This window comes from Dermacentor variabilis, chromosome 3, assembly GCF_050947875.1.
Source record: "Dermacentor variabilis isolate Ectoservices chromosome 3, ASM5094787v1, whole genome shotgun sequence".
Lineage (NCBI taxonomy): Eukaryota > Metazoa > Arthropoda > Arachnida > Ixodida > Ixodidae > Dermacentor > Dermacentor variabilis.
In genome coordinates this window covers 11,595,334-11,621,316 of record NC_134570.1, presented here as the reverse complement: position 1 = coordinate 11,621,316, position 25,983 = coordinate 11,595,334, and the positions used below count along the sequence as shown (strand labels likewise).

Below are 25,983 nucleotides of genomic sequence, written 5' to 3'. Positions count from 1 at the left end.
ATAGTACAAAACTTAAAACCTAAAGCATCATGTGGGGTAGATGAAATTAACACTATATTCTTACAAAACACAGCGGAATACTGTTCAATCCTACTAGAATGCATTTACTCACAATCTTACAACTCTGGCACCTTACCGTATGATTGGAAAATTGGCAAAGTAATCCCCATTCACAAAACCGGACCAACCCATGATCCACACAACTACAGACCTATTTCACTTACATCTGTACCATGCAAAGTTATGGAGCATATAATATACACACATCTGGTTAATTTTCTTGAAAATAACAACTTCTTCACAGTTATGCAGCATGGATTCCGTAAAAACTTCTCTTGTGATACTCAGCTTATCCTCTTCACTAATGCCCTACATGCCAATTTAGATTCTGGTTTTTTAACAGATTGTATATTTCTCAACTTCTCTAAAGCATTTGACAAAGTGAACCATGCATTGCTTCTTCATAAATTAGGCGTTCTAAACATCGACCCCTCCGTAATTAATTGGATTCGCGCGTTTCTGACATCACGTGTTCAATATGTAACCACTAATGACGCTAACTCACCTTTAGCCCCAGTTGACTCCGGCGTCCCGCAAGGGTCTGTGCTCGGTCCTTTATTATTCCTAATTTATATTAATGACTTGCCCACTCACGTTTCCTCGAACATTTGTCTTTTTGCGGATGACTGCGTCTTGTATCGTAAAATAACTAATTCTTCAGATATTCTACTAATTCAGGAGGATCTCAATAACATAAATGAGTGGTGTCGTACATGGCGCATGGAATTAAACATTAGAAAGTGTAAGACTATGAGGATTTCTCGTACTAACGTCATCTGCCCCACCTATACGCTAAATAACATCCCACTAGAATGTGTAACGTCATATCGATACTTGGGGGTTCACATTGCCAGCAATCTATCCTGGAAAACTCACATTGATCACATAACATCTAAGGCCACTCGCACGCTGGGATACTTTCGTCGAAAATTTTCTCAAGCACCATCATCACTAAAACTCTTATTGTACACAACTTACATTCGCCCACAACTAGAGTACGCGTCATCAGTATGGGACCCCGGTCATGACACCCTCATACACTCTCTAGAGGCAATACAGAATCGATCAGCCCGTTTCATTCTCACCAACTACCAAAGAACTGCGAGTGTCACTAACATGGAAGCTCTCCTTCACCTCCCGCTGTTATCAACCCGTAGAAAACTATCTCGCATATGTCTTTTCCATAAAATCTACTACCATAACACATATTTACGCTCTATCTTTGTCCAACCACCACCATACATTTCATCTCGCATAGACCACCGCCAAAAGGTAAACATTCCGCACTGCAACACCGTCGGCTTTTCATACTCATTTCTTCCCCAAACGAGCAAAGATTGGAATAACTTACCCGTATTACTTACAAGCATTATTGACACCAATAACTTTAAAAGCACACTTCAAAGCTTCATGTTATAAATAATTGTTGCGTTTGCTTGTTCTGTATAATAACTGCTTTTATGCCATTGTTTTACATTATTGCTTGTATTTTTATATTGTATGTTCTTTCCTTTCTTTATTTTGTTCCGCCATGTATTTTTGCCACGCTCACAAGTTTCTATTTACCATTCTTGTTTTGTATACGATGTTTTTTGCCATGTTGTTTGCCTTCCCTCCTTATTTTGTGATTGCCTCTGTATTTACTTACTTGCCCCTCCCCTCTGCAATGTACAACCGTACCTTGAGGGTATGATAAATAAATAAATAAAATAAATATAGTTACTTAATTAATAACAAACCACAACCAACATGCCAACACTGCGGTGAAATTTTAACCGTGCTACATATTTTAATAACATGTCCTGGCTTCGAAAAATGGAGGGAAAGATATTTTAAGATTTTTTACGAAAGAAGAATCCCTATCCATCCTATGTTCTTATTGAGCGATGAACCACTGGTCCCACATGAAGATACTTTTAACTTTTTAAAAGCCACAGGAGTCCTACAAGAACTGTAGCACATTTCATGTTTTATATTTTTACCTGGCCATTTACACCATTTTACAGCATTTAAACAAATAAGCTAATACGAAAATCATGTCCTTGGCGCATTATAGTCTGCATGGCTGCTGCGCCATAAAAATCCCAAATCATCATCATCACCACTTCTGCTTTAGGGACAGCTCTTCGCACTATTAGGAAAGAAGCAGCAGCTCCAGTGCGATAAGAAGCACGGTGAGCCCTTTGTGGACTTTGCCATTGGTGTTGTGTATGAAATTCCACTGAAATGTGGGCGGGTCTATGTCGGTCAAGTGGGCCGATGTATCACCAACAGAGCATGGGAGCACCATAAATCGTTAGAAAAGGGAACTGGGTCGAATTTGCCCCTTGACTGCAATGAGTGCAATTGTAAGCCGGTGCTTGATGATATCAGGATCGTGGGCAGAAGTTGCCAAAAGTTGGCACGTGAGCTACTGCAGGCCTTTCCTACCGGTAAAAGAAGGAGAAGCATGTTGCAGTGACTCGTCGGTTCCCCTACGAAGAAAGGAAATTGAATTCATTATATTCAGTTCTGCTTAGTGTGTTTGGTCATTTGGTTTTCGCAGGCATTATAAGTGTTCCTGCGTGTTGTTTTACTGCTTAGGAGTACTATTGATCTTGTTTAGTTGTTTTATGGGTTTTGGCTATGTTTTTCTATGAACGTGCGACTCTGCTTTGCTGGGATTATCTCGCATTGGTATTGCTAACATATTCATCACTGGGCTTAAGCAAAGATAGATGCTAGAGCCCTTGGAAGATAGAAGGTGAATGCGGTTTTTGGAATTTATTAGTTTTTTTACTGACGGTTGGTCGTGATAAGCCGATTGTGTGAAGGTCATGTAACAAAGTGCCGTTTATAAGTAGAGCGCCCTTCTATCGAATAAAGAGTTGGTAGTCCAGCCTTTTTCCTGTCTTCTTGTATGTATACTGTGTGCATCTTTTTCTGGCTAATATTTTCTTAATACTATGGACCAACTAGTCCAACAACGTGTTTGGCTCTTCGTACTCTTAGAGTTGAAGAGAGTGCGTAAGGAGGAGAAACAGAAATTTTAGTCCCACAAAGAGGCTGCTACTCGGCGCTGGGGAAGAGAGATGGAGGATGACGACAACTACAAGGGTGCGAGGAACGCTGCTCAACACAGCGAACCATATTTGAATAATCAATTTGAGTTCGGTGTCGTGCAGGAATTGCCCCATAGACCGTGCTGTTAGAAATACGATGCAGTAAATGGAAGAACGATTTAAGAGGAATCAGGTTGGCACAAAGAAGGCTTAGTGAAGTGTAGACTTTGTCAAGATATGGCGAAAAGCGGAAGTGCACTTCGTCTCTTCGCCATATAAGCCTTGTCATGAGACCGGAGATGCAGAGAAAACGCATCAGGTCCGTGGTGTTTCTAACATGCATGGTGAATGACGTCAACATTGAAGTGCTTGGTTTCACTATCCTAGTTGTCCGTTAATGGCTTGTCGTCTGGGAACAGCTTTAAGTGGTGGCCGTCCAGATATCTCTATTGACTCCAAGCTATTCCTTTCGCCAGTGTTTGTTTTTATGTCGTGTATCGCCTAATGAACTTGAATATGTGCAACCTTGCAGACATATCTGGCCACCTTTTATTCCCTTTGTAGTTGTGCGGTCGCCTCTCAGCGTCTCATAGATGAGGACAGCGTCTGCTCTGTAACGAGAAGTGTAAAGGCCAGGAAGCAAGTTGAACTTTCCAAGCTTTAACAAGGTTTGCGAACATGAAACGAACACATTTTCAGTAACTGGTACCACATTTTTAGCCGCTCTGTCATGTTTTTCAAACGTGGGCACCGCTCAGTCAGAAAGTAGTTTGAAATGGTGAACGGTGCTCTGAATTTCACATCTGGTCAACTGGCGCATATCTTATTCTCTGCGCAACATGGTTTTACTTAAAGCGTGCCAGGCCAAACATAATGGAGGAATCCTTTTAATGAGAGATAAGACAGCAGTGTTAGTCGTTCAGTAATGTCTGTCTTCATCGCGCGGGTCCTGTCCCGATCTCTCTGGCCATTGACAGACCCAGCAAGTCCAGCTGTGAATATTTTTTCAGAATGCAGTAAAAACAATAAAGGAAGGAAAAACCACATGCCGTAACCAGAAGGAAAGTTGCACAACGTCGCGCACTCTCTGCTAGTAGTGCCGAAAGGGCAGAGACCAGCTCCGAGGGGCTAGACAGGAAGCCAGCCTCGCCGTACGTGATCTTCTCAGTCTTGCAGCACGCCACAATGCGTGACCCGTGACTGTTCCTGCGCCTGCGCGCGCGTGTGCCAGCGGGCGCGCTCACACGCGCCAGTATTGACACCGGCGGCTAATGCCTCCAGCCTCGCGGGTTCTCTTCACCGTGCGCTCGAGTTGAGCACCCCGCGTCCGGCAGCCGGTGTCGTGACACGCGACGACGCCAATTGTCTCCCGCTACGAGAATCGACCTTGCCGTGCTCCAGCTCCGCACGCACGGGCAAGCAACAAGGCACACCGGTTTGAACGTTTTCTTCAACTATCGCGACTTCCCATCGCAACGTTTGTTTTCTTTTTTTTTTCGTTTGCGTCGCTTGTCAGTGTGCGTGTGCTTTCCTCAGAGACGCGTGCAGATAGGCATCACTAGAGACGTCTTCGTCTCGCTGTGTCTTTGCCGTCCACTCATAGATCGAAGGAGAGGTAGGTCCGTTGATGGTGCACATTTAGGGGTCTACGTCTACGCTGAGATGACCCGTTATGATAGCATCGGATTTAGTGAGCCGCTGTTCTGTGCCGCCTTTTCTTGCTCTTGCTGGCCTCGTTTAGTCTCACCATTTAGCATAGCGAACGTCTCATGTACATGGTCAAGCCTTTCCGGGGCTTGAATGTCGGTAAACATTTTTAATTGGTAGAATTTGCAGGCCTACAAAGTCGAATTTTCTTTTATACCATGCCGCGAACATTTGTACACTGCGGAGGTGGCGTTAAACCGGTACAAATTGCTGTTAGAACTGGAGAGAAAGAAAATTGTTGTAGAGCGCTGCCACGCAAACCACTAAAACGAGAAGACTGTTGCCTACAACGGGTGCTTTACTATGAGTTTTGCCACTTCAAATATTTATTGAAACCAACCGCAAAACATCATTAAATCTGACAGTAGGTTTGTTGTATCAGCAGACGGGCGTCAACAGAAACACGAATCACGTCCCACAACAAGTTTGATTATTCAAGTCAGAGTTATACCCTTTTTATAGTTGTAAAACTAGCTTTCCTGTGAGATAGTTTACCTAACCAATGGCGACGTAGTTGTTTTCTTAAATAGCGTGTACACACACACAAGCACAGTTTGCTTATATTACGACATGGAAAATGTAGACCTGGCTCTCGTGATGAACGCATGCGTAAGCGACAAGTCCCAGCATGTGCAGCTAAAGTACTTCATTTGAACGATGCTTTGCGTATAGTCTTACTTCTCCATAATATAACTTGAATATAACTTAAAACATCGCGAGGGGACGAGGACATGAACAAGAAAACCACCACGACATGACTATTGTCAAACTAATGTTTCGCTGACACTTTCTGTTCATATTTTGAGCTGGTTTATCATTCTGGCAAAACAAATAACTTTTTAGAGCGCAGCTCTTTGGCGTCCGTTCCTGGGTTTCGCGTCGTCGTCGGCCTCGTAACCAGCTCCGCCCCCCTTTCATCCCCCCAGCGCTAGCAGCGACCGACTGATACCGCTGGATGCCGCTGACGCCGCTAGAGAGTCAAGATAACGTGACTGCATAGAACACCGTCGCCGCCATGCAGAAAGAGGAGGAAAGGGTCCCCCCCCCCCTGTATCGGCGTCAGCGGCATCAGTCAGTCGCTGCTATCTCTTCCCTCCTCCCTTTATCGTGTTGTCCGCTTGCTGCGCGCGCTTCTGCCCCCATCGTTTGCCGCTGGGTGTACACGCCGCCCCCCTCCCCCCTCTTCCTGCGAGTCTCCGGTTGTCAAAGCGCCGGCTCGAACTTAATTCCTTTCTTCGCTCCTCCTCCAATGCAACCCCTGTGCGGTGGCAATCAGAGAGCCAGATCGGTGGCGGCGGATCTGTATATGTGCACCGCCCGAGCCGAAATTGCCGCTGCCGTTCGCCCTGTGCGGTGGCAATCAGAGAGCCAGATCGGTGGCGGCGGATCTGTATATGTGCACCGCCCGAGCCGAAATTGCCGCTGCCGTTCGCCACTGCGAAATTATCTGCCAGTTCTTTCTGAGCCATGAGCGAGACGACCGATGGAAGTCCTCCGTCTGCTGCTGCTGCTGCTGCTGCTAAACGAGCTGCCAGAGCGGAGGCCCAGCGCCGTCGCCGTCAGAATCCAGAGGTGCGTGCCGCCGAAGCAGAAGCTTACCGTCGCCGCCGTCGAGATGATCCAGGAGTACGGGAAATATAAAAAAAAATTCTGTGATAGCTCATACATGTGTTGCTCGATTTCTTTGCCTCAATCTATCGAAAAGGTGAAACAGCTTATTTGCTGCGCTCAAATTTCGCATTAGGAAGTAACGTAAGCGTCGGTAATTTTTTCTCTTGCTTTCACTGCTTTTTAACTTACGTTGATGTCAATGTTATTACGCTTCCCTTGTGTAATGTTCATCTCAAGGTACTGCGGCATAATAATCACCGGATAAAAAAAAGATACATTATGAATGTGCTTAGTTTCTAGACTTGTGCACGTTCATGTGAACTTGCGCTGGTCTTTTTAATGTTAGTTATTCTTCAGTTTTTTATGCTTTTTATGCCCCAACTGTACAGACTGAGATTGTTTTGGTAACGCTTGCTGTGACTGGACCCTCTCATGTCGCCGAAACAGCCCGTTCTATATTGTACACCAGGCTTTTTATCTGTGAAAGGCGCGGTTATATCGGAAGTAACGATATCTTAGAAAACGCGTGCATGATCCGATTGCGTTGCACTCACGTACCGCAAGCATACGCCGAGTAAAAGCATGGAACTGAATTCGTGCGTGCACTTTGCCTAGCTTTGATTTTACTGTGTTGGCCTTGCAAGTCACAATGGCGTATTTAGAGTTTTCGACAGTAGATAAAAAAAGCCTTAAAGAATAATTGTGCTCACGCCTGCCCTAATAACGACGAGAGTCACTTTCACCAAAGCGCAGGCTATATACTGGACGCGTGTACGGACGTGCTTATTGTGAGCCAAGTAAGAAAACGCTCGACGCCGGGCGATTCTTCTGCTTTGCCGATCGGGGGATGCGAAGCACGTGCTCGCGAAATATCGAGATCACTCGGCAAATCTCCACGTGTGGTAATGAGACACGTGAAACATTTAACCGTGACTTGGAACTCTTCTTCGGCCGCGTGTGCACTAGCGGTTTATTCTAAGACCGCGTGCACTATCGTTGATGTTTAATGTAGCTCCCTCTTTAATCTGCCAAGTGGGTGTAATGCAATACGCATGCGCACCTTGTTCTCTTTGTCCATCTCCCACGTTGCACGCTCGCAAGCCGATATCACTGATGTCGCCGTCCATCAACAAAGCACAGTACACAGTTTTTCCATTAATGCTTGTAGTTGTGGCGGGCGTCATTAGCAATATCTGTTTTCTATCTCAAGAGCCATCGTTTTCTGCAGTTTCTTAAGAACTTCAAGGAACTCCCGGGGACGGCTTAACAATATCACGCAGGCAGAGCAAAAATTCTTTAAACGGAGCAGTAGATTTTTGTAAAGCGGCGTGGTGTTCAACTTGTTAATAGATGGCGTTCGCCGTACCCAACGACCCCTGCTTGCGAGCGCGTGGCGGAGCGATCGATATCCTTGTTAAGTGTCCTGGCGCGGTACTGTTTGGTGCTGTGCTCCGTTGCTGGTAACACACTTAGTTTGGGTTTAGAATTTGGGAACTCGTTTGCATTTGAATTTTGCGAGTTTTACCCGCGCCCATAGCCCACTCGGTGTTTGGCTGACGCAAACTGTGAACCCTGTAGTGTGTAGCGCTCCAAAGTTCTTTAGCCTTCAGGATTTGTGCACTCTCCTCTTGTTTTGTGCGTCAGAGTGGGCTCCGACTACGCGTCTCACTTGACAAGTACTTTGCGGTGCTCCATTTAAGTTTCTAGATGGCGCTCACGGTAGCCTGCGAACCCTTCGTGCGAGCGGCTTTCCGAACGTGACGCCTATATACTAAAAACGAGATTGCTTCACCGCCTGGAGTGCAAGTGTTTGCATACACAATCGCAGGTTTCATTTAACATTCCAGCGAGTATGCGAAGGCATTGCCAAAGCTTAGATTTTCATTTTACGGATTCGCGGTCCGTAAGTCTTTTCAACTCGTAGCTGTATACACTGAAAACGGAGCACCGCGTATAGCGAAAGCATCGATTTTACAAACTTAGGCGTGCAGTTTGTGTTCTTCACCATGTCAGTAGGATTTTTACCGACGGACAAGAAAAAAAAAGTGAGAAACGAGGAGCAGGTGGTTGCGAGAAACCGACAGCCTACATCGAAGCGCACTAACAGAGCCTGACGTCTGGGGTTATTAAAAGTGCTGGCGATCTTTCGCTCAGGCAGTCTGTTATCAGCCTCTTCGATGGCGAGCCGGTCTATAATGCGTGTCTACGTTACACAAGCGCTGCAACAAGGGAGCGGCGATGCCGAGTCGATAGAAAAATGGCGCCGCTATAGGGGCGCGCTATACCTGTACGGCTAACGGGCGGCGCTTATCTTTGTCGGGAGTCCGTTTTCCGAGCGCCGAGATAAGCACTCGACATGGTGCGTCCGCAATGAGCTTACCACGAAGGAAACAAATAGCATAATAAAACAAAAACTATAAAAGAACGAAACCAGGGAAAACACGCTCTATTTCGATACTCGATTCGTATCGAGAATCCATGCAAGTTGTCGTTTGTTCCCTCCGAGGTCTTTCCGAGAGATTAATGGCGAATGTGGAGCGCTTTATTTCCTTCGTTCACCTCTAGTTGTTTGTGTCGAGGCGAGATTCAGAAAGGAATACTGCGAATAAAGCCGAAAATGAGGAGAAGATTGGGAAGCAGTCATTACTCCTGGGCACTCGACGCGCAGCTTTGCCGTGGCGCGGGCTATTTGTTTCTCCCCGGGACCAAACTGCCAGAACAAGGACGGACGTGTTTGTTTATGTGCGCCGTTCGCGGCAAATTGACTGACTTCGACTGAAAGGCCGGCTTTTTTTTTTCTTTCGAGGCTAGCACTTACGCGATGTGTAAAACCTTTTGTGGTCGCTTCTTGTGGGCTTCTCGCTGTGCATCTTGCATCGTCTTTCATGAGCTGCTTAAAGGAAGGCGGTTATGCCGTGTTAGCTTTGTGAGCCTTGTAAACGATGAAACTAACGTGGAATTTACAGCGCGAGAGAATTCGGCTGCAGTCCGAATGCGACAAGTGCATGGGAGAAGCGTTGTTCTATACGCTACGGTGCGTCATGCCACAGCATAGTGTCTCACTTATTATACGCCTGATTTCATCATGTTATGGGAGGCGGCGGGCACAGGTAACCAGCGTGGCCACGGTTTGTTTATGGTGGCCCGGGATCTCGGGAGCTGCAGCTACTGCGGCCGCTCAGGTCGAGCTCGCCAGCCTGTTCTAGCTTCGCGCTGCATGTGCGTCAGCCGTCTTCTTCTTTGCCGGCTCTGGAGTCGATAGTCGCGCTCCTACAGGGCCCCCATTCTAGTGCGAAGCGCGATTGAAATATGTGCAAAAGGCGTGCGGGTAGAAAGAAGAGAGATTACGAGTCGATATACACGAGTGCCCATTTGTAGCGTCCGTTAAGAAGTCCATATGTAAAGTCCAGGTAAGTTTTGCATTGTCGACGTCTGCGCGCCCAGTGTGGTGCGACTCGGCAAGGAGAGTTGAGGCTTATTGGCCTGTTCTTGGCGCGTGCCTAGAGTCCAGGCCGTTTAGGGCTACAGGAAGCAGATGCTGTCGCTTTTGTCAGCGTTGATTCACGCAGTCAAAGAGATGTACCAGGCAGCACCGGCAGCGTAAGTTGACAGCGAGGCGCCGCCACAGTGATGCCGTAATGCGAAATCACGACCTGCCGCAGGTTCTCATATATCTCCTCGCCTGTAGGAATAGGAGCCCCGCTGGCGCTCTTTGGCCATACCTGGCCCTTGCGCCACCAAACGTCAAACATTCATTCAAGTAGGAGCTCCGAAAGAAGACCTTCTGGCAGCTCGCGATTTGCGTGGAGACAGCGCCAGTGTTGGTGAATCAGTTGTTGACGGAGAAGTGACTCTCTAGCGGAAGGAACCAGATGGCAGAGTTGCTTCTGTACAACTTCGGTGGGTCATGCATCCGCGGAAGGTACGAGCACAGAACATCGGAAGGCTCGCCTGCTGGTGCTTGCGGGGAAATATCGACCGCCGATAGCATCAGGGTTGCGGTGGTCGCTGAAGGCATCGTCAAGGTTGTGCCTGTAGCGTCGCCGTGCCTGCGTGAGTGAAATTTGCGCCTATACTCGCGGACAACTTTCTGTGGCAATAGACAGTTTAGAATGTCGTTTGTCTCCTTCTGTACGTTAAACGCAAGCACCTTTGCGGGACGTTACGGTGCGCGTCCTTTCAAGACTTTCAGTTCAACGTGTGGTAACGCAAAAGCAAGGAATACGTTAGAATACAGGGCGCCGTCTGGTTCCTCGTGCCAAACGTATTCAAGCGAAGGTATTTCATTAGCAACCGTACTGCTGTCGCTATGCAGACGCGTCTTGTTTAGGCCTACGGACGCCAGAATCTCCGAACGATCTCAAAAACTGGATGCACTATGCGTTCATAACTAGCGTTTCAAGTGCGTTTGTAGCGTTTCTTAGCGTCCGTAAGCATTACGAACGTTAAATTCGCCAAATTACGTACGTTATCATAGCGCACGTAAACCGCAGAAAGCCAATAACGTTTGGAGCATGCGTAGTGAGGACGACGCTATTTCTTTACGTACGTAATGCATTTACGTTAGGTTGCAGTGAAAGGTTTAGTACGTGCATTCTGGTGCGCCTTGTATGTGCGGTATTCCACTCTGCTAAGGAGAGCGTGTGTGCTGGAATGCGAAATTGTTTCGCAGCGTCGGTCCTTGCGAGAGGAACGGGAACGCAGCGGTCTTCTTTGTTCGACGTCCGAGCTGCCTTAGCTGCGTCATCATTTCCAATGATACCGCAATGACCTAGTATCCATAGAAGGGAGATAGCATGGCTTTTTTGACTCAAATGATGGACAAGTTCCACGATTTCGCATGTGAACTGATCGTGAGTTCCATGTCGGAGAAACGACAGCACCAATTACAAGGCCGGCCTTGAATCCCAGAAGACTGTCCATCATCGAGGACTTTCAGCATTTATCACATGAAGCGCGTCGCGGAGAGCCGCGAGCTCTGCCGCTGTAGACGTACTGATATGGGAAGTCTTGAACCGCTGGTTTATTCCCATTGTTCCTATAACTGCACCGTCACTGGAAGTGGTTGATGCAGTTGAGCCATCAGTATAGACGTGTGTGTGTAGTCGCTGTATTTCTCGTACAGGAGGAGTAAACGAAGTTGCTTCAGTGCAGATGGCGGTAAGTCCGACTTCTTTTGTAGTCCTGGGATTGTTAGGTTCACTTGAGTACGGCTCACACAGCATGGAGGAATCGAAGGTCTTGCCGCAGGTGCGTAACCAGGCCTGAGAGAGGCACGGTGCGCGAAGGCAGTTGCACTGAATGTCGTGTGGGGCCTTTCTACTGGGCGACTTGCGAGGTGGTGAGTAGGGGTCCGGGCGAAGTGCCTCATGTGCACACGCATTGATTCAGTGGTAATGTGCGTTATAATAGTGTAATCTTGAGCGACTTCAATAACTTCAGTCGTTGACACACTCCGCGGTAGACCAAGGCATATCTTGAGGGCTTGGACTTGGATGCCTTAGATTGTATTCAGGTTAGTTCTGCAGGTGTTGGAGATGACCTTTAGGCTGTACTGCAGGAATCCAATAATGAGGACGCTGTACAGTTGCAGCATAGGTTGTATTGACACTCTCCAGCCCTTTCCTGCTAGGAACTTAAACATATGGCAAATTCCCGTCCCACGTTTTCTCACATAATTCACATGAGGGGTCCAGGAGAGATTTTTGTCAGTGACCACCCCCAAAATCTGTGACTCGTGTTGTCGAGATCAGCTGTCCGTCGACGGATATGGCGTATGGAAACATTGGTTTCCTGGGAAATGCCACCACTGCACACTTTTCCCATGATATTTGAAGTTCTTTTTCTCGAAGGTAGGATGATGTTAAAGTGGCTGCCTTCTGAAGCCGCGCGCGAAGCTGCAGTCGCGTCGCACCCGAGTCGGCATAGATGGAGAGCCTAACGGCGCATGAAAGGATGTCAGCGAGTCCAATGAGTGTTACATTGAAGAGGGTTGGGCTCAGTACTCCGCCCTGAGGCACCCCAGGCTTACTGTAATGCTGGGAGGTTGGGTGAACCTCGGTAAGTATGAAAAAAAGATATCTTATGCAGATAGCTGCTAATCCCTAAAGGTCTTGCTGCCATGTCCTACTGCCTCTAGCGCGTCGAAAATCGCTTCGTGCGGTACGTTATCGTATGCTCCTTTAACATCTAGAAACAGGACAGCAGATAACTTTTTTGCAGGACTTCTGGTGCTCGACGTACGTCACGAAGTCGATAACGTTGTCTGTGAAAGAACGGTCACGCGTGAAACCGGCCATTGCATGTGGATATACCTGGTAATGTTCGAGTTACCATTCGAGTCGTGTTGGAATCATCCTGTGCATTAGTTTAACGATGCAGCTGGCAAGCGCAATTGGTCGGTGTGATGAAATGTCTGCAGACGACTTGCCAGGCGAATTAGGCGACTGGTCTTCTATTTCTAGAGAACCGTACTTATCTTCCAGGGACTGTTGAACAAGAGCAGGGGCACTTTCTGAGCCTCTTCGCTAAGATTACATAGAGCATAGTAGGTTATACCATCGCGTCCTGGTGATGACGAACGCTTGCACAATGCAAGTGCAGCTTCGAGTTCGTCCTTGGTGAAAGGACTGTCCACGCGGGGGTCGCGCGAAATAGGTGAGTGGTCGAGCGTCGATGTCCCAGCGGATCTAGTTTCGCCAGCAATCCTCGTGCAGAAATCCCCAGAGACGTCAATCTCTCTGCATTATGGGTGAGTGGCCAAAGACTTGAAAGGGTGGCGCTGTTGAGGCGTTCCACGGAGACCACGAACAGTTCTCCACCTGTGAGACAAAGGTTCTCGTGGGTCCAAAGACTCGCGTATTGACATCCATCTTTGCGTGTAAATTTTCCATGCGACGATGAATTTTCTTTTGAGTTCTTCTGGCCAGCCTCAAGTCACGTACAAACCTTGTACAACTGTATCTTTACTCTGCACGGCGACCAATTGCACGAAGCTTCTCCAGCTCAATCTCGTATTCGGTGTGTGTAGACGTTCTCGGACACGAATGCGTGGCAGCCTCCAGGGCACCCTTTATGGTGTCCTCTAGGCTAGAGGAGAAGTCATCACGACAGCCGTTTTCGACAATTGATTTAAACATCGGCCAGTCAATACATTGTGTGATGCCGGCTAACTGGGAGCCCATAAAACCTTCACTTCTAAGATAAGTGGGTAGGTGGTCATTTCCCCGCGTTTCATTATCCGGGAACCACCTGACCTTTCTAGTGAAGGAGCGTGAAACAAATGTGAGGTCCAGGCAGCTACAGTAGACAGTTCCACGCGGCAAGGTGAGGCTTCCATCATTTAACAAGCACAGTTCTTGTTCGGAGGCAAATGACACTAATCTGCTGCACCTCGAGTTTATCTTAGAACTTCCCCAGAGATAGTGATCTCCAGTCATCACCAAAGGCTGTGGAGTCGCAGTAACCGCTCGCAGTCCAGCCGACTTGAGGGTGAATGTAGGCTCCAACTACTGTGAAAGTGAGCTTGCCTTTTTTCACTGCCAGACATACGTACTGCTTTTCTTGGTCAAGTGGCACTGGATTATGGATATATGTAAGATCACTTCCAATGAAAACGACGATCTTGCTGCATTATCCGTGGGTAGCGGACTTGAAACACTTATACCCGGACAGTCTGATGTTAGCGGATAGGGAGTCGCAGATGACGATGATGGGGAATTTATTCATGAACACAAACTGTCCTAAGTCCAACATGCGTGACCTAAGTCCTCTGGCGTTTCACTGAAATATCGACGTGTTCTGGACCTCGTCACAAAACGACGACTTCTGGAGAGCCATGGTTTCAACCAAGAGCTGCAGTACTGGACTCGAAGTGTCCGCACCTGTAGCGCGCTTTGCGCAGGCGAAGATTTCATGTAGTTAAGTATAACGCGAATGACATTCATGAGCGACCGCAGAATGTTGATGACCTGGAGAACATCAGCCAGCGTCGCTTCAACCGTGGCCGAAGCGTCGAGGTAAGTGCGTTTTGAGGTAACTTAGCAGGGCGTTGGGCCGTCGATAGCTCAGGCCGTTCTTAAGGATGGGTGAGCCTTTCCACTTTGTTTGCTTTCTTTGTATCTGTCTTGGTGGTGCTATGCGTTGATGCGGCAATTCTTCCTATGGAAGACGGCGTGCCAGCATCTGCAGCTGCGGTATTTGGTGAACGTTTTCGGTGTCGATGCCGACGTCGCCGAAGAGAGGCAGCAGCCTCTCGATGCGTTGAGTTGTCCCGCACCATTCTTTGAGGATCGCGAATTCCTTCCGCACCCGCTGGCAATCCTTTCATGAGGCCTTATGAGCACCACTACAGTTAGGGTACTTTCGAGCATCTGTGCTACAGGCGTCTTCTGAAGGGGGCACAAAGCACCGCAGGCACACGACGTTGCTCACACAGACACCCTTTACGTGGCCAGTCTTGCAACACTTGAAACACTGGAGGGGCTTCGATACGAATGGCCGTACTGGATGGCGGACATGTCCTGCCTTGACGTGGAAAGGAAGGCTGTCTCCTTCAGACAAAACCTTCACACGGCGTGTGTTTCCCAGTCTGAAAATCGTCGTAGTAAAAGTGCCTTCTGTCGTTGGGTTTATCAGTATAGGCAGGTCGTCATACGGGATGGCAACTTCTACGTCATAAATGGCGCCCGAAGTACCATCACCGCCTGTAGAGATCATTGACCGCACCTTTACCTTGTCAATCTCAGTTATATCGTAGGCCTTGTAGGGCGCTGCGATGTAACACGTCAACTGCCAGGACATTTTTATGAGATTTTATTCTCACGTCTTTATTCTCACGTCTTTATTCTCATTTGATGCGATTTTCTCGAGCAAAAAAGAAAGGAACTGCCTGGTTAGGCGCCACAAATTGGTCGCTGGGTCCACGGGCATGAAGAGCACAGTGTTCGGCCAGCGCTACGGTGCACTCTTCATGGTAGAAGCACTTCGCGACGAAGATGCCTGCACTAGTCTCCTTTTTGCTGTTCTACCCATCAAGCCTTTTAAGTCATCGTCCGGCGAGTCGTAGCTGTCCGAGAATAACTCAGTGGCCTCGCTGTCTGTATCGCTTGACGCATTTCCACGTTTCCTGGTTGTTATCCAACCTGACGGCTGCGCACCAGGAAGATCCTCGAAGATCTCTTCACCCATTGCCGCAGGGAGGGAGCGGCATCTCCCAGAAATACAGGGAAACAAAGCGAAAAGGCAGAGACAAAAGTACAAGCGTTCTATCAAAGAATCTTTTCGTCTTCCTGCACCGAAGATTAGAGAGGCGCCGAACGAGAGGTATGCGCTCGCTCCTTGGCGCTGCATGCACGTGAGCCGTCTTGCTTGTCGGCTATGGAGGCGATGGTCGTGCCGCTGCAGTGTTGATTTGCTCCACGTTCCGCATCTACCATGGCCCCAGTCCTGAACTTTGGCAACACTTCGTGTGAAAGGCTAGCGTGCTCAATTATCTCGCTGCGATCTCTCAGCCACAATAATGAAGGAATATTTTACACGAAGAACCCCATAATGTAGCACGTGCCTCTTTTGGAACCGTCAAAACACACCTACACTTTTCAACGGTCATTTAGAGGACACAGCTGCCTGCCCTGCCTATGACGGCGTCAAGTGCGTTGTCATTCCTCTGTGGAGAGCTGACGCAGCGAAAAAGCTTTCCGTACTTCCGCGTAACCTAAGATTTGTTCAGTGGAACTCATCCGGCTTCAAAAGTGCACACCTTCATACCCTGTACTATAATTTAGAGTTCCGCACTTCGTCGGACCTTCCGCGACGAACCTGCACCATTCCAGTCCGTCCATGGCTTGGAGTGCAAGCATGTTCAATGCATACTCATTTCTGATCGGAATGGCCAACAGCCAACTTTGTGACTTCTGCGGGTGCAGCAAGACGATCGCGCACTTTCTCTGCCTGTGCCGTTGTTTCAAACCGCAGAGGGCAGCCACGCTAGACCAACTGCACGTGCGCCCACTGACGGAAAACAAAATTCTTGGAGTCGTTACGAAGGCGCTCGTGTCTGTCGGGCGGTTCCTCTAGTGTCCGTGTTGTGCTGCGCTGTGCCCAATACCATTCCATGGCGACACACCAACAAGCCCATATTGCCATCCTCGTCGCTGTGAAGGCACTGCTGCATCATTAAAAAGAAACTGAATTGCGTGGCAAATTGTGACAAGTTGTGGCTGTACACTGCGTGACGTAAAATGTATTAGTGGGACTTTGACACTGTGTAACACTATTTCACGCCTTCGCAGACTGTGTGACAGCGCCTACATAAACAATTCTGTATTGTGTGTGTTTTTTTCTTTACTTTTAGTATTCTTTTTTTTTTCATACCTCGCATCCCTTTCCCTCTTCCCCATTACAGGGTAGCCAACCGATTTTCTGGCTAACCTCCCTGTCTTTATTTTGCCTTTCTGTGTCTCTCTCGCTGAACGTCAGGTTAAAAATAAACACTTGAAGAGCAGATAAACACACCGCATCCTCTTTTTATAACTCTTTTGATCCGTGCTTCTTCGATCTGAGACTGTTTCTATTGCGCATAGTTTATGCTAACGCACTATTTGAACATAACGTTGCTGCCAAATGAGCTTGGCGCGAAGTTGTGTGAATTTGTACAGTGTGAAAAGAAAGAGTGAATAAAAAAATTGCGGGTAACTCCAAGACCCCCTCCACACCCCTCCCCTCTCCCGCACTGATAAGAATTATTTGATCAGAAAACTGTTGAATTCACTGCATTCTCCTCCAATCACAGGCAATATCCAGCAAAGTACAGTGACTTTTAGCAAACTCACATAAATGCCACCGAATATTTTACGTTGTCTTTCGCACGAAAGCGGACAGACATTGTGCCGCATTGTATGGGACGTGCGTGCTTTTCCATTCCTTCTGGCTGCACGCCTTTTTGCCACAGTTCTTGCTGTTACTGTACCAATTTGGTAACCTTTGTCAGTAAAGGACCCAAGTGACCGGAGTGACTTCGCCACCATCGGGCCGTGCGCCAGCCAAACTCAGCTTATCTCAAGCGTGTCATCGGTTACCTTATCTATTATTCCAACAAGTCACACCTATCCTAAATTTCTACAATGTATTAGAATGAAGTAAAATTTTTCAAGCAGGAAAATAGATTATTACAGAGTCGTGAACGCCAGGTGCAATAAAAGAATGCGTGCTCGAAAGGGATAAGTAGTGGAGACGAGCACATTGCTGTCGGAACTGAGGCGCAGGTAGCTATGTGTCTGTCTTCATATTTCCATAAGTTGAGGCCACTGTTTTTTGTTTTAATGACACTGTACCGACTATTTCAGCAGCGAACTCTCCGTATTAATTGTCTTTTGCCAGTACTTTTGCTGCATGATTGTTTACGGCTAGGTTGCCTCCACAGAGGTAATATCTGTTCACTGTGTGTGCTTTGATAATCTGTCGCCGTCGAGCATCACACGGCTTTGCAATTCGAATACGAGGCCAGGTGTCCTTCATCCTGCTGCCTTCTGACGTCATGTTTTCTTCCGCAGGCAGTCTCGGTTCGGGAGAAGAGAACGAACAGATAGAAGACGAAAGCATCACGGAAGGTGTGTTCTCACATGTGGTAGATAGTACTTGGGCAAAGTGACGGTCACGTTTTGCAATGTTTTGGCTGTATATGCGGCGTATGTTTTTTAAGCTGCTTTCAGTTGAGAGGTGGATTTACTTCAGAAACACGTAGCGCAGAGCACGTTCCTTTTTATCGTGAGCCCTGAATAAAGAAGCAGGCAAGTGTTACGGTTTTTTGCTTAGTATTTCATTTGTCAGTCAAACTAGTGCAGTGCACAAAATGCTAGTTAAAAAGTCGTTTCTGAGTTTTCTTGGCAAGCATTGTGTTTACAGATAGCATGATCTTTAGTCAGACCGATAATCATCGTGTGAATTTCTTCCCATTTCAATGGTATAGCATTTCAATATCAGCCACTTACGAATGCAGTCGAGCCCACTTATAGCAGCCCGCTTAGTACGCACAGTTTTTGGTCCCCCAACGCATTTTCCAAGATGCCTATGAAGGACGACTTCCGTGCAGCGGACCGGCTGGTGCGCCAGTTTGCTTCGAACGAACGGAGCGGCACAGTCGTCTGGGTGTCGTTCGCTCGCCGAGGGACTCTCGCTGGCGCCAGGCAGCTGGCAGACACGAAGCGCAGACCAGCACCAGCTGTGGCGGCATTCAACCACAATGTCGACCGCGTCAGACGCTCCGTTGCCGATATGTTAACAAATGTGCCGCTTGCTCATTGCTGCCAAATACAGCCTTGAAGAGCTCGACCGCGCAGGCGCAGCTCACTAAAGAAAAGCGCTCAGGGCGAGAGAGAGACGATCTGCAAATTGGGCTCACATTAGTCAGAGCCAGTGCACACGGCACTATACAGTACGCTTCGCGCCACAGCCGCAGGATGCTGACTGTCAGTGCCCTGGCGGCCTTTAGCGAGCGCACGTCCGTGGCGCCCAAGTATTGCCCTGTCCGGCATCTCGGGCTTATATGCTACCAGTACAGCTCGTAGGCCTCGTGCCGATGATTATTTGAGTGATACAGTAAACCTTTTCGAACAATTGATAAATTAGGCGGTAAATAGGGCCAAGTTTTGGCAAATGGCGCGCCGAAGAATACGGTGCGACGAGACATCGTATTTGTGATGCGCTAGACCGCATGTACAGAGCCTGTGGGCAGCCTGGCAAGCGAGATTTGGCTAGCTAATCAGCACTAATCAATCTTTGGCTAACAACAAATAAATACGTCGGCCTAACTATTACCAATAACTTAAGCTGCATGTGATCTATCCACATACTTGACATTCTTGCGTTCGCCGTTCGTAAATAATGGTACCTAAAAACAAAAGCGAATGAGCACCAGCAAGTCTTAAGCTTCTTGTGTTTAGCAGATGTGCAAGAAGCAAGCTGGAATACGCTTCCACTAAGAAAAAAGATATCATTAGACTTGAGCGCATTAATATAAAGGGGGCTAGATTCTTATTTGGTAAGTACAAAAGAGAAGACTCGCCATCTCATTTAATGCTAACAAATAACAACCTCACGCTGGAAGTCCGACTTAAACTTAGTCATCTTATATTTCTTCGTAATATATGATTAGTTGAAATTAACGTAAAAACCACTGATTATTAACCCTCCTTAACTTCATGTTTTGCAGGAACAACCATTCATAGAAAGGTATTTTTCCTGCGCTTTCTCGAAGAGTGAAATTCTTGACCACTCGATGTTCTTGAAGCTGATGACACTGTAACTGCGCCGGAACGCCACTTTTATAATTCTTATTGTTGTCATGTTGCTGGCCTGACATGTTGTTTGCTACGGATGAATTTTATGTTCGAATCACATGTAATCTTCATATATGATGTATCTCCTCCTGCGTGGGCCATACTTGGCCGTGCAGTATTCTGAAATGAATGAGTGAGCGAATGAACGATTGAATAAGTAAAGAGCTACGGGCATTATTATTGCTAGTACAATTACGAAGAGATTCTCTTGTAGCGAACAGTTCTAATGCCACGCAGCATCTCGTTGCAAGCGGGCTCGGCTATCCTCTTATCGAATCCCGCAATATAGGCTGTTTTTGCCGTGGGGAATCCTGCTCCTTTCTCACGCCGTCTTTGCTTGCACAGGTAGCTCCGAATCGGCACAGCAAAACAGGTAAGGTAAAAGAAGCAGAAATTAATTTGTTGTTGTAGGTTTAGTGCAGACGGCAGGGCACTTTAAGACGTAGAATGGACGTTGTGTATTTAGGGGGGGGGGGGGTCGGCAATAACCGCGTGCTACTTCGCAAGTTACTTTTCTCACGAGCATGCGGCCCTTCGGGGATCCTTGTTGGTTAGCCATTTGGGGTGAAAATACGGGGAAGCTGTTTGTTTGGGTTTCGTGCTTAAGTTAATTACTCGATTTCGAAGAAGTTATTGAAAAAAGAAATTGACATACCACACAATTTATGAGCATGTAGGTGGCTGTAATATTCGAACGTAAGAGCTTTGTAACACTGCTCAGCAACTTTGGGAGGACATCTGCACTGCTACGTTCTTATCCCCTCCCCCCCCCCCCCCCCCCCCACGTTTGCTTCTGCAGGCAATTTGAAATCGGAAGATGCGGACGGTCAGGAAGAGGACGAAAGTAAAGAGAAAGGTGCGTTATGCGTTGTTCGATTGCAAGAGTATAGCTGCACGTAGTGGCGTAAAATAGGGGATGCTCAGATACGTAGTTGTAGTAGTAGCTGTTTTCATGGATCTTCTTTCGATGATTATAATGACTAAACGTGTATGCAGAGAGCGCCTGCGCTGCACGTTTTCGCTTTCTTTAGCACCTCTGCGGCGCCGCGCGCAGCGTTGGTGTGAAGCCGCTCTGCGAGTGTCTAGTCCAAAATTGTGATCGGTTGTTTTTCAGACAATGTTCCATCCGCATACACAGAGAGTGGCGGTAACAACGGTGAGTATGTCGATTGTCTGCGATCTTAGAGTAAGAGTAGTAATAGCGGCTTGTATAGTGCAGCTTTGCAGTGTGTAGATTGCATGCGGATTGGGCGTTGGCGCTGTCGTGTATTCTGGATCGCTTGGTTCTGCGGCCCTCGCCTCTTTCGCAAGGGTAATGCAAAGAGGTTGGCAGGGACGTTCCTCATCAGATTGACGCGAAGAGTAGCAGATAGGAACGTGATAGGATGGATGGATAAAACTCTATTGGATTTATTTAATTGTGGTTGAGCCCCTAGACGTCCGGGAACCCCCTGGCCGACATCTCTAGGCAAGCACGGTCCACCAGCCAGAGCTGGTCATCCGAGCAAGTGACCCGAAGAGCGGCCTCCCACGAGGAAAAGGAAGGGTTGGGAATAGGAATGGCTCCTTTGGGACAACTTGGGCATGCGTGGAAGTACACCCCGCTATATAGGCAAAGGGACAGCCCTCGAACCTTACTTTCAGGAAAACAAACATGTCAACCAACTAAAGGCCCGATGAAGCGAATACACTTCCTTGCAGTCTCGTTTTGTGGTGATAAACCGCTGAGGGGGGGGGGGGGGGAGGGGCTGTTTGCTGCCTGTAAGAATCAATGCTGTAGAATTTTTACTAGTGACGAGTTTAGAATCACGAATTTTACGTTTAGAACGCGGAAAATTTTTTCTCGATGTGGGTCTAGTCGATGCGTATTTAGTATGATATCGAAGCGCAATCATACACTTGCTTGCCAGCTAGCTCTAAACCGTGGCGCTTAATCCACTACTTGGGATTGGCCAATAAACCGTGCGGTTGAACGGAGGAGGGCACATATAACTCAATAGAGAAGGTAAGAGAATGAAAAGCATATCTCACGCAATCCGGGAATCGGTTTAGGGCGAAGCTTTCATTAGATTCTGCGAGGAACACTGATTTAAGTGCCTTGTTCAACGTGAACGTGTGGCAGTCCAACATACGGACCACACGCATGAAAACGACAGAATGACGGTGCCGTAGTGAAGACCACTACACCACGACTGTGCAATGATGACAACATCATCAATATATATATATATATATATATATATATATATATATATATATATATATATATATATATATATATACATAATATACTTGTTTTAATTGTAGTTTACAAATGGTAAGGTAAATGGAAATGAAAGGGGCGGAGAGACAACTTGTCGCCGGCCGAACGCACATTCCTTTGTGGAGAAGGCGACGTCGGTGGAACCAATGGTATGTTTCTGGTCCTTCGGAACGCGCGTACGCGCGTAGCGGGCTGCTCCCGCGTCGGTACAGAAAGGTCGAGCCTTTAGAGTCCATCTTCCAAGTTAGCTCCATCTGAGCATAGCTCGCAAGTATTGGTCGATATGTTACACAGAATCTGGATAGATTCTGTGTAACAGTGCTGGGTATGCCCCGACTTGGAGTAACCTGAGTGTTAAAGCCTGTGGTCTGCCTAGTTTCCTATGTGGCGGAAGATATCATCTCCACCCCATGTAAAAATGTTATATATATATATATATATATATATATATATATATATATATATATATATATATATATATATATATATATATATATATATATATAACGCAGGCGACATGGCGGTCTTGCGAAGCTCTGTTTATTGCAAACTTCTTCCTCCTTCACCACTATTGGACCGCACCGTGCTGGTGCGGTGCAATAGTCCATTTTTGCACTGAGTTTACCGCGGTCGGCGTGCCAGGGTGTCTCCTATAGAACACAGTCCCCCACTTGAAGCTCTGAGGGAAGAAAGCTTTTGTCATATATGAGTTTATTGTTCTCGTGGTATGTCAGGGAATTGCGGACCGCGTTTGCGCGAGTTTCAGACAGGCTTTCGGTAACGTTGGAGAGTAGCTGGGAGTAAGATGGTGTGCCATACATAAGAAATCAGGGTGGGTAGCGCGTGACCACGTGGGGTGATTTGTTGTACTCCTCCACAACGTCAGAGAGGAGACGCGCCGATGATTTTCGGGGTTCCTCGTTGATCTTGCAACGGAGACGAGTGACGATGGACTGATTAGTGCGCTCATTTTAGCCATTACACAGTGGGCGTTGTGAGCTTGTATAAAGCTGATGAATGTTGTTTGATGAATTGCTTGAATTTGCCAGCGGTGAATCCTGTGCCGCAGTCGGAAAGGAACTTCCGAGGCTTTCCAGCAATGAAGATACTTTGAGGCAGGAAATGTAGGCGTCGCAGGTCTCATTTCTGTGTGCAAAAGCCCACACATAACAGGTGGCATGGTCACCGTCCAAGTTAATGAATATTTTGGAGGAACGGTAGTTGGCGAAACTTCCGATAGTGTGCATGGCCAGAAGAGCAAATAGTTGATCTGCGAGTGGTAACGATTCCAAGGAACCAAAACGTTCGATTTTCGTCTTCTTGCACCGCTGGCAAGTATCGCAGTGTCGAACGTTTTTGGAAACCTCGGTGACGATGTCAGGCCAATAATATTGTGGAGAGATAAGCCGCAATGTCTTCTTTACTCCGACCATGTCGGCACCAACGACCATGACCGGCACTCCGACATGACCGAAAGCGACATGAGCCTTCTGAAGAAGAGATGACCGGAGGGCAAAAGGAACGTAGACTTTTCGTATTCCTCTGCGCATCACTATGGTCATTCCATTCTCAATGGTATGCTTGCAAGACGGTTTTTCGTGGTGGTGCTCTCGCAGTTGTTCAGCAGATAGTAGCTAAATGATAGGGTTTCTAGACAGTGCATCGGCTTCGAGGGAGGAGGACAGAGAACAGCTGAAGGCAGGCAGGTTAACCGGAACAACGTCCGGTTGGCTAAGCTACGCCGGGGGAGTGGGAAAGGGGAAACAAAGATGACAGGCACAGAGAGGAGGGAACGAAAGAAGGAAATTAGCGGTGAGTTCACTGACGCGTGCGGTCTAATAGAAATTGCATTAATAGTCACAGACGTTCACACAAGCCCGTCGTCCTCATGAAGCACAAAAGCGCCTTCACCGCTTTATGGGCCGACGAACGATGGGGGCGGTGTTCGATGTTCTTAATAATGCCGTTTTGGTGCTCGATGTTTACGTCGCACATGGAGAGCTTCAAGGACCATCGGAAGAGACGGCCCCTATAATTTTTGAAGTTTTTAAGCCGCTTTAATGCTGCGTGGTCAGTGGTCACAGTGAAAGGTTTTCCATATAGATAACAATGCCATTTATCGATGGCATCAATAATTGCTAAGCATTCAAGTTCTGTGATGGCGTAATTGATTTCATGTTTTAGCAGCTAGCGTGAATGGTATGCAACTGGATGCTATCCGCCTTCATCATCAGCCTGCTTCAATATGGTGCCGATACCTTAGTTGGACGTATCGCAGTAGAGCGCACAAGGTTTGGTGGTGTCGTAGATGACAAGGCTGTGTTCTTCAGTTACAGATTTCTTAAGCTGAGTGAAAGCCAGTTCATAGTCACTGTCCCAGTTTTAGGTGGTGTCTTTGCTGAGTACGCGAGTCATTGGATGAGCAGTTTCACTGAAGCGGGCGATGTATCGACGGTAAACATTGACGGTGCCGAGAAAACGCTGTAACTCTTTAGGGCGTGCGAACTGGCACTTCTTCAATTTCAGTTTAACGCATTCGCTTCGAAAGGTGTTCAGAGCGGCATCTAGATGCTTCAAATGGTCTGGGAAAAATAGACGAAAATGTCATTAAAGTAGTTCGTGACGTGCGTCAAGTGGTGCTTGGTCCATATGGACTTGACAGCCCTTTAGAAAGTGGCTGGAGCGATCCCGAGACCAAAAGGCCTGCCAAGCCATTTTTAGTGACCGGCAAGTGCGACAAAGGCCGTTTTCCGGATACCTTCGGATGCATCCTCATGTGCCAGTAACCTGACGTTATGTCGAACGTCGAGAAATACGTCGATTTCCCGAGACAGTCAAGAACGTCGTCGGCGCGAGGGATGGGTTGATAGTCGGGCATTGTCACTGTGTTTAGCTTGCGGTAATCTACGCAGAAACGCATGCGTCCTTCTTTTTTCTCGACCAGAAGCGCCGGCGCAGCGTACGGTGACGTAGACAATCGGAAAAATTCTTGTGTGAGAAGGTTGTTGATTTGTCTGTTAATTTCGACGCTATCGGCTTTTGAGTATCGATAGGGAGCCCTGCGGATGGGAACATTGTCGGCGAGAGGAATGTGATGTGTTTCGCTAGTTATGCACCCAATGTAAGTCTGTGATTTGGAAAAAAATGTCCTCGTACTTATGGACAAGCTGCTTCAATGCCATCGTTTGAGTTTCATTTAGATGCACGAAATCACAAACTTCAACTTTCTGCGAACAATCGCCCGTGTTAGCCGTGGTATGGTTTGTGGACGAGGGTGGAGGATGTCATTCCCTTGGCGTAGAGTTAGGGTATCAAGATCCAGAGACAAGTTAAAGAGACAGGCACTGTCCAAGCCAAGAAGTAGTTTGCTTTTCGTGCCTTGTAGAACGTGCCTGAATTTCCTACGTGATTTTTGCCATCTGTATTTTTAGATTGACGCGACTCAAAGTTTTGGTAGATGATGTAACTTATTGAACATTTATGCATGAATCTCTCATTATTTGTAGGTGAAGAGCCCTTAACACTGCTTCGCTGATACAGGTAGTCGCGGCGCCTGTATCAAGAGTAGCGCTGACATGGTAGCGATGGCGTAGAGGTAGAACACCCGCCTCGCGTGCAAGAGGTCCGTGGTTCGAATCCCGGTGCCGGCAATATTACACCGGATTAAAAAAATGCGAGTGTTGATAAAATTGCACAAACAGGCCTGGAGTGTGGCCTGATCCCGGTGACCAGAACCGGTAACGCACTCCCTCACCTGAGCAGGATTGGCCACTCTGGTGCTGTACTTGGCCACAACCTCCTATATGAACACAACAATCAAAGCCCGGCCCTCAGTCCCCAGCAGCTGCGAAGCAACTGACCACGGCGGCGGTCAGACCTGCGACGCAGCAGAGGATGCTAAGAATCACGGGCTCCCGACAGGCCGCCATTGGAATATGAACCTGGCAACGTTTAACGCTAGAAC

General features: G+C 47.5%; 1 protein-coding gene across 1 annotated transcript in view; it reads left to right on the top strand.

Annotated features, from left to right (window-relative positions):
• The window catches only part of LOC142575138 (echinoderm microtubule-associated protein-like CG42247), a 338,361-nt gene that overhangs the window by 105,016 nt on the left and 207,362 nt on the right, over window positions 1–25,983 (top strand). The window contains exons 3-5 of the mRNA XM_075684173.1: window positions 17,972–18,028; window positions 20,556–20,612; window positions 20,871–20,912. Coding sequence (XP_075540288.1) covers window positions 17,972–18,028; window positions 20,556–20,612; window positions 20,871–20,912 — 156 coding nt within the window. The remainder of the gene's footprint in view (window positions 1–17,971; window positions 18,029–20,555; window positions 20,613–20,870; window positions 20,913–25,983) is intronic.